This window comes from Biomphalaria glabrata, chromosome 13 (assembly GCF_947242115.1).
Source record: "Biomphalaria glabrata chromosome 13, xgBioGlab47.1, whole genome shotgun sequence".
Taxonomy (NCBI): domain Eukaryota; kingdom Metazoa; phylum Mollusca; class Gastropoda; family Planorbidae; genus Biomphalaria; species Biomphalaria glabrata.
Genome location: NC_074723.1, coordinates 23075107 through 23091970, shown reverse-complemented (window position 1 = coordinate 23091970; position 16864 = coordinate 23075107). Strand labels below are relative to the sequence as shown.

At 34.1% G+C, this 16864-nt stretch overlaps 1 protein-coding gene across 1 annotated transcript in view; it reads right to left on the bottom strand.

The window, feature by feature from the left end:
- Positions 1-335: 335 nt before the first annotated feature.
- Positions 336-16864, bottom strand: part of LOC106067077 (uncharacterized) — a 37755-nt gene continuing 21226 nt past the window's right edge. The window contains exons 11-15 of the mRNA XM_056008572.1: positions 7985-8068; positions 7425-7557; positions 6597-6719; positions 6277-6407; positions 336-4949 (exon numbers count right to left, since the gene is read on the bottom strand). Of these exons, the coding sequence (XP_055864547.1) occupies positions 4680-4949; positions 6277-6407; positions 6597-6719; positions 7425-7557; positions 7985-8068 (741 nt within the window). The 3' untranslated portion in view covers positions 336-4679. The remainder of the gene's footprint in view (positions 4950-6276; positions 6408-6596; positions 6720-7424; positions 7558-7984; positions 8069-16864) is intronic.

Below are 16864 nucleotides of genomic sequence, written 5' to 3'. Positions count from 1 at the left end.
CATTTATAGGTCTGTTACTATCAATTGTCTGTGGGAAATAAAGATAAATATTGCTTTAAAATAATAAAATTAAGAATCACTTTAAAATATTTTAGAAATAAACAAAACAATATTTTAAAATATGTATGAAAGACATTAGTACCAGTGGAACTGAAATTTGTCAGCAAATAAAGACAAAGTCTTGGATTTGTCGTCACAATGGCAATAAAATAATTACAAATGTGAAAATGTACATTCATTCCAACCCTAACACTAGCAATAGTGTACATTCATTCCAATCCTAACACTAGCAATAGACTTGAGTGTGACTTGACTCATTCAGACTTGATCTTCAAAAAAAAAAAAAAACCCAGTTCATAAACATTTGATTATTTTAATATATCCAACAAATAGTGTTTGAACTAGATTTGACTGTCTTTCAATAATCCAATGAAATGATTAAGTAATCAAGTCATCTCTTCAAGTAAGCTGCTGTGTAACAGACTAAGTCATGGTAGTGAAAACAGTAAGCAGCATGTGAATACACTTTACTGAAATATAAAATAGTCTCTCACTGATGAAGAATACTTCAAACAACTCAAACAACCCAAGCTCTAAGTCTAGTACACCAAAAAAAGTTGCAGTTTCACATTTTCCAACTTTTCAAAATTATGTGTTGGAAAATCATGGTGTGTAAAATAAAATTGTGATTTATTTGGGAGAGGTATATTTAGAAATTAGCAAAGGGACATAATAATAGTTTTTCTTCAAAAGTGGACAACTGGGCATTATTTCTTAAGTGGTCTTCAATAGTAGCCTTTGCTCTCTATTTTGTATTGGTGGACACACACTTTGTATAGACATCTTTCATAACTTATCCATAGCACAGAATAAAGTCTCATTTGCTGCTTGGTCTTTCTGATTTCTGGATGATTCAAACCCTGCCCACTGTCATTTCCATCATTCTGTGTGAGGACTAGGAAGTATGTTATCTTCAACTTTGGAGGAACATCCAAAACATGTACAAACATTTGACATCAAACATTTGACAAACCAAAGGTCACTAAGTTAGGTGATAGAGAGCTGACCAATCATTGAGACCAGTGACTATGGTTGAACTGGCAGAGTATAACAAGATGAAAGCTTGGACATTAGATACTGTGTCTGAATGACATGAAGCAGCTAAACTGCCATATGTAAAACAATATATATATATATATATCAACTGGCTCTCACTATTAGTTTACAAGTTTCATTTTCCCTATACATAAACTTAATGGAAACGCACATTATGAGGACTCTCAGTGTGTTAAACATTAAGTTGAGATGGTGACTGAACAGATGCTGAAATGAAGTCTTGAACTTAAGAATCCTTTATGGACTACAATATTTCATTCAGAATCTAAAAAGATTATAAATGCCACTCAGCTCTATTTAGTACCTAAAATGCATTGGTAACAGTGATTTACTATGCTTGCATCAAAAAATAATAGATAACTACATAATCTATATATGTATTCATGTGTTACTCCTCAATAACCTTTGGCAAAAGCTAGAGGTCAGGTTTTCATCATCTGCCCCAAGAAATGGAAATCTCAATGGAAACTAAGTGTAAATGTTAAATATCACAATTTCAGCACATAGCACACCATAGAAAGAACACATTCTGTGAAAATATCAATTAAAGATATAGTTAACTGCAGGAGCGAACTGGGTGTCTAAATCGGCCAGGGCATTTCTATACCATATGGCCCATAAATTGTATATAATATGAAGAAAATCATATTCTGTCCTCAAAATCATTGTTAAGGCCTTATGTTGCTTTTTAATCGCAAAGTGTGTAGGTCCTAAAAAGGTTGAAGCCCTACTAGTATCTCTGTCTACGGATTTAGACCATTACATTATTTCAGAAAATGTGTTTGATTAAATTAGTAGGCCCTAGTAGAGTCTGTAAAATGTAATTTCTTTAAATACTTCGCTCTGTGGGGCCCTGTTATAAGGAATACTATAAAACCTTTATCATAGTGGCATCCATGCGGCCCTTATCTTATAAAATACAGACGTGATTTCAAAAAAAAAAAAAAAAACGATGCTTACTGTGGTCTTACCGGCCCATTTGGATACCGGCCCCCCGGGCATTTGCCCGAATGCCCATATAGCCAGTCCGCCCCTGGTTAACTGGCAGTTGTCAAGATTATTTCAGCCTAGCCTTGGGCCCTCATTCCTTTTGACCATATTTTGTTTTGTGTTATTGTCACATCATACAGTCTAACTAAATGCCACATTACACAAACAAAATGTCACATCACAAAGTCAAACTAAATGTCACACCACAAAAACTAAATGTCACATAACACAAACAATATGTCACATCACACAGTCAAAAAAAATGTCACATCACACAATAAATTAAATGTCACACCATACACTAAAATTGAATGTTACATCACACACATAAAATGTCACATCACAGTCAAAATGCCACATCACACAAACAAAATGTCAAATGACACAAAAAAAATAGTCATATCACAGTAAAATGAAATGTCACATCTGTCAGACAAAATGTCACATCATATAGTCATACACATTAAATCTTTTGCTTCCCAAAATCATAATCCTGACTGACAGCTTGAAGTCAACGTTAACCCATAGCAACATATATATAATAATATCTAAATGTTAAAATATATCTATATAGACAGAGAGAGAAAAACACATATAGAAACATTAATTATGTTACTAACTAATTTACATTTTAGCTTCAAAAGTCTGGTATGACTATTACATATGACTAATACATATGACTATTACATATGACTATTACATAGTAATTTTGCAATGTATTGTTTTAAAACTATGTCTATTATACAGTAACATGAAGTTTTGTCAATAAGTAATGTAACAAATAAATATGGCTTTTTCATTAACATAACAGCAAGTAAAACAATGTAAAAAGTTCAGGAATGATTTAAGAAAGAGAAAGGCAGAACAAATTTGCTTTAAATTTAAAAGTAGATAAAAAAACATTTAGGAAACTAGAAAATTGCATAATAATTGCAAAGTATTATTATGTGAAACAAAAGTAAATATAAAAAAATATTTAAAAAACAAAAGCTTATTTAGTACAGTATTTAAAATTGTCTAAGCTTTTGACTGGCTATCTTATCTTATCTTATATGATACAGACGTTGCTTCAAAAAAGAAGATAATTACATCTTATGTGTCATGCATTTAGTCACGCATATTAACCAATGACCTAAAATCTGCCAAGTCACTGGTTTTCCTGGCTAGCTCAGGCAACCCATTTCATATTCTAATAGTGCTAGGGAAGAAGGAGCATTTGTACAAATTTGTCCTAGCATATGGATCGAGGAATGTGCCTTTATCTTTGTGTCTTTCTGACTAACCAGACCACAACTGAAATCTGTTACCCTGAAATCCTTAAATTGCTGAGTTGACTAAGGATGTGTTTTGGAAAGGATTAAATATATATATATATATGAAAATGTAGACTCTGTACAACTGGCTTATTACTACATGACTACCCTAAAGACAACCTTTCAAAAAAATAATAGTTGCATAGTTATATGGATGTAGTATTGATAGTTTTATTTTTTTGTTTTTTTGTTTCATTATAATTTTACCCACATGGCTTAAGGATAGCAAAGAAGAATTCTTGCAATTAATAACTTCTTGAATATCTCAAAATATTCAAAACAATGTTGCTGTTTTAAATAATAAGAGTTTGTAAGCAATTATTCTAGCCAATGTATTAATGAAGAACAAGTGAAAGTACTTTACTATTCAAATTTGATCAGACACAATTTTTTTCCAAAGACATAAGTAAAGTACTATTTTTCAACCCTTAGCCTAGCCATAGTAAAATAATTTCACAATAGCAGAGTAGCTTAATATTTATAAATCTGTCATATTGTGGTAACTCTTTCAATTGTGACATTACCTTTAGGGAATAGCTTATGTAGCACAGATAAGCGTTGCATTACTCTAAGCAAGTAACATTGTGTATGGCATTTGTCTCAAGATCTAGATGTTAAAATTTATATGTTGCTCTTTTTGTTTTTCAATTATTTCTTTTTTATTTACATTGTTCTTCCTTTACATACATAAATTGGATACATTTTTTTCAATCAGTGTCCTAGGATCTCAGGAAAACTGAATACATATTTGTACTTTTGTGTATCTCTTGTGAGATTTAAAGTAAACCTATGTTTAGTTTTATGATTGTACAATAAATAATGGGATTAGGAAAAATTATGATGTTTTGTAAATGTTTTTTTTTTCAATACTCAGTTTAAGTTGTATTAAAAATGTTTTTTTCTTAAATATTTTTGAATCTATTTATCTTTGTTAGCTTATTTTTTTCCCTGTAAAATAAAATCAAATATGTTAGAATTACATATTTAAAAAGTTATGTTACTTGTAGTAACTCCATCTGCTTGTCCCATAAAAAAATGATACAAAAAAAGGCAAAAGTAATTTAACCCTCAACATTTGTCAATAGTCATAACTTTCTTTGTTCAATGGCATCCAAAATAAATAATTTGATAAATAATATAAATAATGTATTGTTAAAATATATCTGCAGTATTTTTTGCACAATATATTGATTAGTTCGTAAAAAAAAACTTACTGCCAGATAGGACGCAAACTAAAGTGATTTATGTAAGGAAAGAGTTTTAGGCTCGCAACAAAGCTCTATCCTCAGCTAGACTGTTTACTGAATGGTAACTGGAGCCTGCTAAACTTCTCTGGATTGATCCATAGGGTGTGGAATGAGCTGATCGTGAATTTGGAACTTGGATGTTGGCATTGTTGGAGTTGGAGCTGTAGTTACGGAAAGATGAACTGTGGGCTGGGCTTCTGGTGCGTGAGGTTGAGGGAGAAACTACACGGACTGATGAGTCTGCAGTTGGCACAAGACGTTTAAATGATAAAACACAAAGCACCTAGAAATAGAATATAAGCAATACATAGCTTTTAATTGACTGCATCTTTTATTTGATAACAATAACATTAGAAATTAAAGGGATATAGGGTTGAGTGGCACCTGTCTACATCTCACAGGGATTAAAGTTTAAATCTAGACTCAAGCTGAGTTGTGTTTGATGAGTGGCACCTGTCTACTTCTCACAAGGATTAAAGTTTAAATCTAGACTCAAGCTGAGCTGTGTTGGCAGAGTGCTGAAAGGCAACATGGAAACCATCTCCCGGATACACATCACATGCCCATTGGACCCTGAGCATGCTACAGAATGATAGTTAATTAAATAAAAGATTTATTTTTTTTAATTATAATAATTAAATTTTTTTTAGATAAGAAAATGATCAATAGAATGGTGACTAATAAGACAAACAAATGTTTCCAACTGAATGATTGCCTAGTCTAAATAAGGGGGTGCAGAGGCTGAGTGATTAAGTGATTGGCTTCCAAACTTGAGGCCCTAGGTTCCAATCTTGCTAAAGAAGGATTTTGAATTTTGGGATTTTAGGGCACCCTCTGAGTCCACCCAACTCTAATGGGTACCTGACTTTAGTTGGAGAAAGTAAAGGCAGTTGGTTATTGTGCTGATCAAATGACACGTGGCTCGTTAACCATAGGCCAAAGAAACATATGACCTTGGCATTATCTGCCCTATAGATTGCAAGGTGTGAAAGGGGAACTAGTCTAAACAGCGCTTTAAAAGGCACAGAAGGTTTTTATCTTATCTTATAAATTACAGACACTCCTTAAAAAGAGAATATAATTACGTTCAACATGTGTTAATCTTGTCATGCTAAGTAATTGGTTTTCCTTGCTGATTCAGGCTCCATGCTCTAATGGCACTAGAGAAAGCTTACAATAAAATGTAGCCCTCAGCTCTGCATGTGAAGCAAGGACTTCAGATACAAAAAGATGCCGAAGCTAAGAAGATGTTTCAGAGAAGAAGTTTAAAATCACATAGAATCAAAGACAGCATCTGAAGGTCAATCAGGTTTTACAATAACCTGCTGAATTGTTTCAAATAATGCAGCCAAAAATAAGAAAGTGTCACTTTTCACTTGTAACCCAGATGACAACTTAATTTATACATGGCCTATACGAACATAACACATCAGTTCACTACACATGTAAAATATTGAAGATAGGTGAAAGAACAAGCTAATAGCTACTTAATAAACAAACTTATCAGCCTATGCTTATCATTTAAAAAAATTATCCTCAAATAATTAAGCCCATCTAACAAAGGTTAATAGAAAACCAGAAGTCAGTGAATGTTATAAACTTTATCTCACCAATGACAGAGCCTGAAGTGCTACCAATACACCAAGTAAAACATAAGGTTGATTGACTGCTGAGGAGCCCCACAGTGGAGCTATAATAGTACCTAAACCTACTACACCTCGACGCAAACCTTGGCTCAAACCTATAAAACAAAAAATGGTGTTAATAATATTCATAATAAACCAAATTTCTCAAAATGTATATATTGATAAGTTATTTCAATAACCAATTATTAAACATAAACATTTATGATAAAAAGAAAATGAAAAGGTCAAATGAACCTTTTCATGACAATGAACAATAAAATAATGTTTTTCATCTTTATTCCTACCAGCAGTTTCTTTCCGTGTTAGTTTAGAATACAAGGAAGTTGAGCAAACTAGAAGAAAGGGAAGGCTTAGGATATCCAGAAACACAGCAATGGTGAAGTAAGGCAAATTTTGTATCAAATTATCTGAAAAAAAAAAAGTTTCAAAGAATCGTTTCAAACAAAGGTCAAATGCTTCATTTGTATATATATTGGTAACATAAGTATAGAAATATAACAACATACACAATCTCGATAGAAACTTTCACAGAACATCAAAAAAAAATAAGTAAGATATCTGTTAATATATACAGAGAAAAAAAAATCAAAAGTCAAGCATTTCAAAGTACAATAATGTTATTGAAAAATAAAATTTGATATAAAAAGTTTATCAATAAAAGAATCAAGAGTGAATGAATATCTATGGAATTATTGCTAAAATATATACACACATACACACTGTAAACTATGACAATGTTGAATTTAATCATTGATTTTATCAAACAATAAGAAATTAACATACTTTTTATTATTAATCAAATATTATGCAAATTTTCACGACTCTCAAAGCAAATTCACATAGCTCAATAACTATGAAGATGGGGCATCTGTAAAAATTTTCTAGCAATGTGTAGGTTCCTGAAAAAAGTCAGGCCAGGAGTTGGACTGGTTATCAGAGACTATTTGAGACGCACATTGAAAGCATTGTAATGGTAGCTCTAAATTGATACACAATTAATTAGTAAAAGTGGCTGGTACTTGTATCGGCGTCACAAGAGCTTCATGAAGAAAAAGACAAGGAGACATTTATGCTGCAAACTGGAACTAAAGTTGCACTAAATCTTTACTTACGAGGAGGAGCCCTGGGCAGGTACCACAGCAGCCAGATGTTTGAAGCAAGAATCATGATGGCACCAAACATCATCATAACACGATCAGATAAACAGCGACTCAGCCGGGACATAATTAAAAATACTATAATAATCTGAAAAAGTCAAATGTATTAGAAGAATTTAAAACAGTAGCTCTTCTGCATTTTTAGCAAGAATTTTGTCTTGAAGAAAAAAAAAAGGAACAAATACTGTGTTATTACAAATATTCTTCAAAAAGATAAATAATTGTATCAAAACTTCAACTTTGAGAATGTACTGCTGCAGAAATACTATAGATTATTTGAGACTGAACCAGAACTGTTTAGATTCTTGAATTAGCTCTACAAAATCTTATTTATCACTTGAGCTTTAATTTGTTTAAAAAAAACAATTTTTTAATTAGCACATGACTTTCAACTCAAGCAGAAATGGTGATCTACCAACAAAAAAAATACTATCACACCTCTTTGGTCATAAATTAAACTGTTCTTTTTTTTTCTTCAGTTTTAACTACTAAGAAGGAAAAAAAAAAAGACTAACCTCAACACCACAGGCACAGTATAAAAGACTATTTTGTAATTCATCAAAGTCTAAGTATTTTAGTGTCAGAGGTAGCACCATAGTCTGAAATAAAGATGCAGTTTCAATTTTGTTTTTAATTCAACTCAATCCGAAAAAAAAAAAAAAGCAAAACACTACAACATTGTCAAGACTGAGTGATTGAAGTCACATGGCATAAGTTTAGACTGGAGAGTTTAGACTTTAGAGAAGATATAATTATCTAATCTTATTTTATAGACTACAGATGCTACTTCTAAAAAGAAGATAATTATGTTCTACGCATTTCATGTACTAGCTGTGCATGTTGGTCAGTGACTTAAACTCTGCTAAGTCATTGGTTTTCCTGGCTGATTCAGGCAACCCATTCCATTCTCTAATGGCACTAGGGAAGAAGGAGCACTTATACAAATTTGTCCTAGCATAAGGAATGAGAAATGTGCCATTATCTTTGTTTCTAATATTTGTAAATTATGATTCAGTGTTTTATAAGTAGAAAAAAAAAAGGTTTCCCTTTCAGACCTTGTGATCTATAGAGCAGGTGATGTATAGGTCATCTGTTTCTGTGGCCCATGGTTAACGAGGGTGCCATGTGGTCTTTAATTTTCCTTAGTAATATCAGGTACCCATAAGAGCTGGGTGGACTCAGAGGTGCCCAAAGATCCCGAAATTAACAAGATTACAAAAGGAGTTTGTGTTTCACACAAACTTAGAGGCGGCCTCCAACGGATCCGCGTTTATCGGATAGTTAAGCAGTGACCAAAGAAAAACTCTAAATCATTTTAAACCATATAATAGCGAGTCCAACTTTTATTGAAAACATGACACAGAGCTCTTTTAGTGTTTCAACTTTTAAAAGCTAGATTATATTGACAATACTTTTGGAACACACACACACACAAATCTAGTCATTGTGAATCTGTTACCTTCCTTCTCAAAATTCAAACTTTCTCCAATCATAATTATAGTAATATACAGGATGCAAAAGAAAAGTAATAACATTAATGTACATTAATTTTCTAGCATATCTTTATTATATAAAAGAAAATCTTAAATCTTGAATTATTTAAATCAGTGTTTTCTTACTAATGTTTATGTCTATTTACAAATCTACAAAAAGTTCTTAACATTATAAAAATCAAATATATACAATTTTCATTCTATATGAAAAACAACTTTTATATAAGACATTGAAACTCACCATATTCCTTCGGAAAGTATAAAAACAATTTGATTGCATGAAAACTTTATAACATACAACTTTACATTATTAATCACAATAAATTATTGCAGCAAAACATTACCTTTTACAAAATGAAACTCGTCAGTAATGTTGCTGCGATTTTCAAACAACAAACCACTACAAAACAGAAAAATGCTAAACTGACAATAACAAATACAAAGATAAAACTACATTGTATGCTAATGATATGAAACTACTACATAGGCCTAACAAATACTAACAGATAACTGTGAGTTTGACTGACTGAGAAGGACATGTCAAATAAAATGACCTGAGCCAATACATTATAGAAATAGATTGAATTTAAAAAAAAGCACCTTTTGATATTATGTTATGTTTAGAAACTAGTGAGAACTACAGATCATTAATCTCCACTGCTATACCTTCATCTATACAAAATTTACATAAAAAACTTGGTTGCCTGCAGTCATACCCAAGGCAAGACAGGAGAAAATAATGTTGGCAGCTCTGGCACTGTTTAAGTGCATCTTTTTTACCTGTTTTGAATCATGTACAAAACACAGGCCCTACTTCATGTGTGGACAATATCACAGGTACGTCTTGATGTCTTTCTGGTGGAGATATTTTAGTTTCAAACCAGTCAATTAACATATTTTGAATGTGCATGGAGTTTCCACTTATTCTCAAGCGGGAAGGATCACCACCGTCTACTAATGTATAAAAATTTAAAATGGAGTGAACTCCACACTCTCTGAAGTTTGTCTGCCTCGTGACTTTGTGAACTTCGCACATGATGATTGGCATTTGTTTGAAATGAATAATAAATGACAGCATAAATTACTGAGTCATATATATTTGGAATATTCAATGAATCGTTCACTTTTACTTTTATGACATTTGCTTCCATGAGCTTTACCTTCACAACAAACCAATGGTTAGCATTCACATTTAAAATCTGTGCAAACCATTGGCCAACTTGGCACAACTGTTGTCTGGAACAAGTTCTAAAAGGTTGTGGCATAACATTTGGACTGAGACAAGATAGGAAGTGGGCAGCAATTCATAAATTGGCTTGTTCATGAGTGTTCTGCAGACTTTGCTCCAGAATCTTCATTCACGCATTGGAACAATCTTCATTCACGCATAGATGATACTCTCAGCCACCCTCTTTGGCCATCATCATTATCTGATGCCAACAGTAGTGGGTCAATAATATCACAGTCCTTTTTTCTGAGGGAAATAATTGATGGTATTACTACTCAATCATCATATTCAACATAATGTGGTTCTTTTTGATGGTTTTTTAAATGAGCTTTTGATGTGATGTGATTTATTTTGATATTTTTTTCAATAGGCGGCAGTGGTCTACAACTGTTGACATTTCTAGTTACTTTTGAATGACATATTGTCTGCTGTAATACTTTTGATGCTCGTCTGACATTTTCACATGAGCCATCAGATATGTTCAAAAAGGCAGAAGACAGTTGTGCGGTTACATCAGAGAGGATTGGCTTATGGTAGGTTAGGATTGATTCGTATATTTTGGTTTCAGTTTTGTGGGAATAGTAAACCTAATTGATATGGGTGCCACCATAAGTGGTCGGTACATTTTCATCCATTGTTGAATACACTTGAAAATCATTTAGGATTTTCTTCACACCAATTACATTTGATTCCTTAGCATTCATTTTGAAATCTCCCGTGAGAAAATATATGCCTCTGTTTTTTTCATTTCATTGATGTTTTCAACCAACCAGTCTGGGACATATTTTTGGGCATTTTCGGTGAAACTTACACTCCCATAATGATGATATTTTCTAATTTAACGATTACAGATTCAATGTGTTTTTTGTTGATTATCTGATTTGCATTCCAGTGTATTCACTTTTTGCAAGAATAAGTACTCGCCCAGCCACTCTATTGTGACTGAAGACAGGAGTGTTTATTATAACATGAAAGCCTTCTATTACTGGAATTTTGTCTTTTTCTGTGAGCCATGTTTCACTAACAATGAGTACATCAGCAGCTGTTAAACTGCTATCTCGTTCAATGTCTACAGCATGTTCAAAGACAGATTGAACATTCCACGTGACAACTACCATTTATTTCCGGTTTGTTTTTAATAATGGAATATTCAGTAGTGTCAATATAATTTTACTATCGAAGACACTCCCTATCAATTATTTTTTTGTCGATAGGGGCTGGTGGAATGGGGAGAGAAATGTTCCAACAATGTCAATATTTTCAATGGCAGTCACTCTAGACAAAGCCACATATAGAAGTTCTCTGTCCATTCTCCTGCCACTATATGGACAAGAACATTTCCCTGAAGTGTAGCTCCTTGACTTCTGTGAACAGTGAGCGCTTCGGCTGGTGCTAGTGGAAGCTGTTGTCTCATGACTATGCTTTGTCTACTAGGCTTGAATGCCTGTGTCCAAGATTCGAAATTCCTAATGCTGTTGAAAATCGAACATCCCTCTGTTTAACAACTGTTTTCAATTCAAAGAATTCAAATGAATGCCACAATGGAGGTGCTAGAGCAGCGCCTGGTTCAGAAATGATTTCATAAATTGGCTTATCAGAAACAGGTTTCAACTGGTAAAAATCCCCAACAGCAAGAATAGATTTTCCTCCAAAAAGAAAGTCGTCTCTGTTGAAAAACATCTGCAAGTAATAATTTATTTCATTTCAGGTGTGGGCACCGCAAAACGAGATTTCATCTATGATTATCAATTTTAATTCCTGAAACAAAATTTTTCATTTGTTTCTTGAGATATCAGAACCATTTCTATAATTAATAAGCATTATAATAATAAGCATTATTCCACCAATATTGTAAGCAGCTGTGCCTGTGTAGATTGTGGGAAGAACGCATATCATATCAAGGTCATTTCCTTCAATGCTATCAAAGTGATGAGTTAGAGTGTCAATAATCATCCGAATTACCAACGATTTTGCAACACCAGTAGCTCCAGCAAGGTAAATGTAAAATGGCAGTGAATTAGTGACAATCCTGTGAAAAACTTAAAAAGCTATTTCCCTTTCTTCAGAATTTAGTAACCAAATCTCTTTTTAATGTATTCTATAGGCTTCTCTATAGGCACTTTGAATACTTCCGATTGGACCTTCAGCACCTCGTCTCCAAAGTCTTTAGCAAGATCAGCATTCAGATTTTCTCTGTCTTCAACTTCATGGCCAGGAGCACATTCAGGTCGCTCTGTTTCACATTCATTCTGAATGTTAACCTTTTCCTCAATTTTAATAAGCTCATGAAGTCTTTCCAAATCTACTCCCTTTGCACTGTACTTTTGCCAGTTATTATCAATTATTTTCATATTCACTGAATTTAAGTACTTTGTTTTACATAACCCACAAAGTAGCTCTTTTTCTTCATTCCTCCATGGGAAAAACAACATGAGCAACACACGAAAGTGCTCTTCCTCGTCTTCACAACTATTAGGCTTGTGCCATCTTATCACCTTTTGGTTTTGACCTTTTTCTCAAACACAATCTTTGTCCCTTCAGTATAAGTACTTCATTTTCTTTACTGTTTTCGTTGCTGCCACTGTTTATACTATTGACTTCTTCTTCATCTCTGCAATCTCTATCATCTTTCTTTGTTCGTGGATACAATACATCATACCAAGCTGCAAAATCAGAGAGACAAATGTCCTCCAAATAATCAGCTCTGTTCTGATAATGGTTCAGAATTCCCTCAGCAAAGACATCACCAGAATCAGGATCCAGAGTACGCAAATATTCCTCACTAAGCAAGATAAACATGTCTGTCAGGTCTGATGGTGTTGATAAAAATACACTTGGTGCTAGTAGAGGAAAATGGTAAACCAAGTATAATACAAACTACTTCCTGCATAGATACTTCTTGTTTTGTTTGGAAAGTATTTGCAATTTGTCAACATCTCTTGGTCCAGTGGAGTTTCTAGGATTATGCTTCCTTGTCTGCCTCAATAAGTGCTTGCCACATTCCTCTGTAGAATCTATTAATATACGATGCAATATACGAAGCACAAGCTTATTCATCAAGAACATACTAAATATCCATGTTTGCTCTTCAGAAGCCCTGAAGTTCATTATATGCGTTGATAAATACTGCATCAAATGTCCATTTTAGAACCACCATACGGCTCTTGAGACATGACCGAATGACTGTAATGTATTTTTCCTCTGTAAGATTGTGTCTTTCTAAAAATGATTCAAATGTTTCACTGAAACTGTTTTCCTTCCACATGCAAGGAACATCTTCTTGTATGTTGCTGTACTTTTTTTTGTAACTTCTTAATTCCAGGAAAATTTGAAACCAAGGGATCTAGAACCACTGTATGCGCCATTGGTGGTTGAGGATAATTGAATCTACACTCAATATCAGTATTTTTTTTGCATGTGAAAGTGTGGCAATGAATTTGATAGTTTATGCAATTTCTTGCTTCTTTCATTTCCAGAACAGCTGAAGTTGTGATAATCTGGTCAATAAACTTAATCAAACCATCTAAATCATCTACACCAGGCGTATTCTGCAACCATAGATCTCCATGGCTCTGCAACCACAGAACTCCATGGCTCTGAAGGGAATCTCTGTTCTTCCTTCCTAAAGTACCATTGTGTCACTTTGCAGTTTTTAAAAGGACCAGCAGGTGAGAATAAAACTTTCTTCAGAGCCTTTTCCCTTTGGAAAAAGTATCGAGCGCAGGTTGCACCATCTTTTTGAATTAAGACATTCTTTTTTTCCTTATTTCCTTCTTTCCGTTTGTAGTTATCCGGACAGCCTAGTGATATGTAATTAAGCATCCACAGGAGGGGATACCATTCCATTTCAGCAGCAGAAAATATGATGAAAAAAGTTGGTTGTCCAAACTGCCTAATCATGGCCATCAGTTCTGAATGGCGCCAACTCCAATAAGCAGGAGAGCATCGAATTGATCTCATAAACTGAAATCAATTATCTTAGTTAATAATGGCATTACGTTCACTTTCATCTAGAAGCATTCCTGCAGTGATTGTTGGTTGGTTCACCATTTGGCTTCACCTTTCTCACCTTCAGTTTAATAGAATCATTGAGTTCTTTCATTATGATCTTTTTAAACAATGTGAAAATAAGGGTAGGTTTCTTAGCAGCTCTAGGATCACTTATAGAAGCAATGAACAACAATGCATAAGAGGCTGCACTGGGTTTTAAGACTGTCCACAGTATACTGTGGGGATATGCAAGTTCTTCAGCATTGTCATCCATCCAGAGACCAATGGGTTGTTTCTTTTCTCTGGAATCAAAGGGAATGGAATCTCGTTTCTTTGGAGCCACAAGACAAGTTTCTTCTCCTCTTGGAGCAACATGTCCTTACCCAAGTAAGAAATTAGTGTTGTTATCATTCATCATCATCATCATCAAATTCCATTTGAGTGAGGGCTTGAGAGGCTTAAATCCTCTCTTGCAAAAGCCCTTGACAGAAACCCTGCTGTCTTGCATAGTGCATATATGTTATCATTAGCATCTTCTGACACATACACTTCCTCTATATTTCAATCTGGTTCAAGCGTAAAATCTCTATTCTGAATTCCTTGGTTATAAATGTCCATTCACTACTTAGAAACTTCAATGCCTTCTGATTTCCAGAGTGACATGTTTTCATTCAGATAAAGCAAAGCTTCCACCAGTCATCCAACTCTTACTACTTGATGACAGTATGCACTTCGGGATGCAAAATATTGACAGTTTCCGTATCTGTGTATTTCCTTGGCAGGACTTTGCAAACGTCTTTAACGTTTAATGGAACATTGATTATGTTTTTGACAATTCCAAATTGGCCTATTCCTGGTGGTCTTATTCTTTCTAAAGTCACCAGCTGTGCGAAAAATATTCTTGGTGTAATTAAATGCTCCTCGTGAGTCGTCAGTTCATGTAAAACTTTCAGGAACTGATGGGAGCTCACACCTAATTGTTGCATCGAGACCATCTGCTTTATGTACCAGAGAAGGATGACAGCCAGTTTGTAGATGTCTTTGGCAAGTTCAACAGAACCATTCTCCCATTCTCAGTTCAAACTTACTAATTCAGTTGTCTAGAGCACTATTCTCTTCTCACGTTAACCTGTTGAATACCTTGAAATATTAATTATGAAACAAAATTACTGGCTAAATAATAAAACAGACCTTTAAAAACAGTATCACTCTCAAATGTCATTTATATACGTATTTATAAATCAAAGACTTTTCCATTACTATTATTATTATTATTATTATAAATAAACAATGCAATAAACATGTTTGCATTTGATACAAGTGCATGGATAGGACTTTTTTATATTAGACCAGAGCCGGATTTCGCTAAATAGTAAATATATATATTCGACCTGAGCCGGGTACCGTCACTACATGACTAGTAAATACCAAATGTTACTGAACATGTCACAAAACATATAAGTAAAATATCCATGTTAATTTAGTTTTTATTTCAACTTATTGTTATGACCCTATTGGCGGCGCAAAAAGGTTAACAATAGGCTCAGCTGACACACACGTGAATCACTCAAGTCAGTGGGGCCATGGACAAGGGACAGTACTACGATTACACAATTACAGGCAAATATGACCAATGTTATGGTCATGTGATCGAAAGCCTGCGTGTACGAGTGACACAGTGTGTAGGAAAGCGGAGTTCAAGACCGGAGAGCGTCGAGACCGGGACTGTTAGTCGGCCATGAAGTCGGTCCTGGTTGAGTCCTCAGGTGTTGATGTACAAGTCCAGAATGAGAGACAGTAGAGTTTTGTACGGTGATGTACAGAGAAACATTTTAGTTGTTGATATGTTTGATGCCAATTGTCTAGTATTGGCTGTTATCTACTTATTCACTCATTATTAAAGTACCAGATTATTTGGAGCCTTGCTGTCAAGTTCTTGATGTGTTGATGTGTTGTATTGTGTTTAGCAGTGTTTACAGAAGGCCTGATTAGGAGAGAAAATCGTAACATTATTGTGTTAAAACTCTGCGGTGAATTAAACTTCATTAGCATTTATTAACAGATCCATCCATCCATCACAGTGGTGCTACAACCCATGACCTGATTCAACACATCCCTTCATTAATATCTCTCCTAGGCCTTTCTTCTCCACGTCTGAACACCAAGCTGTTGTAGATCTTCCTCCACATTGTCAATCTATTGCATTAAGAGATTAACAGATAGCACAGACAAATCTGAAAGTACTAGAACTACTGTTGCCTAAACTATGTAATCTCCTCGTTTATGGTGCGGTCCAATGCTAGGATCCTCTCCTCTGTAGATCTGAAGTTAGCATGTAAAATAGCAAGCATGCAAGAATGTCGCTATGACCAAGGAGCGCATCGGTGTGATTTTAATTTCAAGGGGGGATATGCCTTTACCTTTTCAGATTATTTGAGTTTTGAAAGTATTGATCTGCCTGTGGACTGTGCAATTATTGCCAGTAGTTCAAGAATGGTTTCCTTTACCTCAAACAAAAGCTCTGTGGTATTTAAAGCGACTGACGCTAGCCATCTTTTCACACCAATGATTATATTCACTTATAACAAAGTAACCATATGAAATATACAAGTAGTTAAAAAGGACTAGCACTCAGTTAAGCTCTGAATGTATCGAGTGTATTGCATTTCAGCGTGGAATAGTGT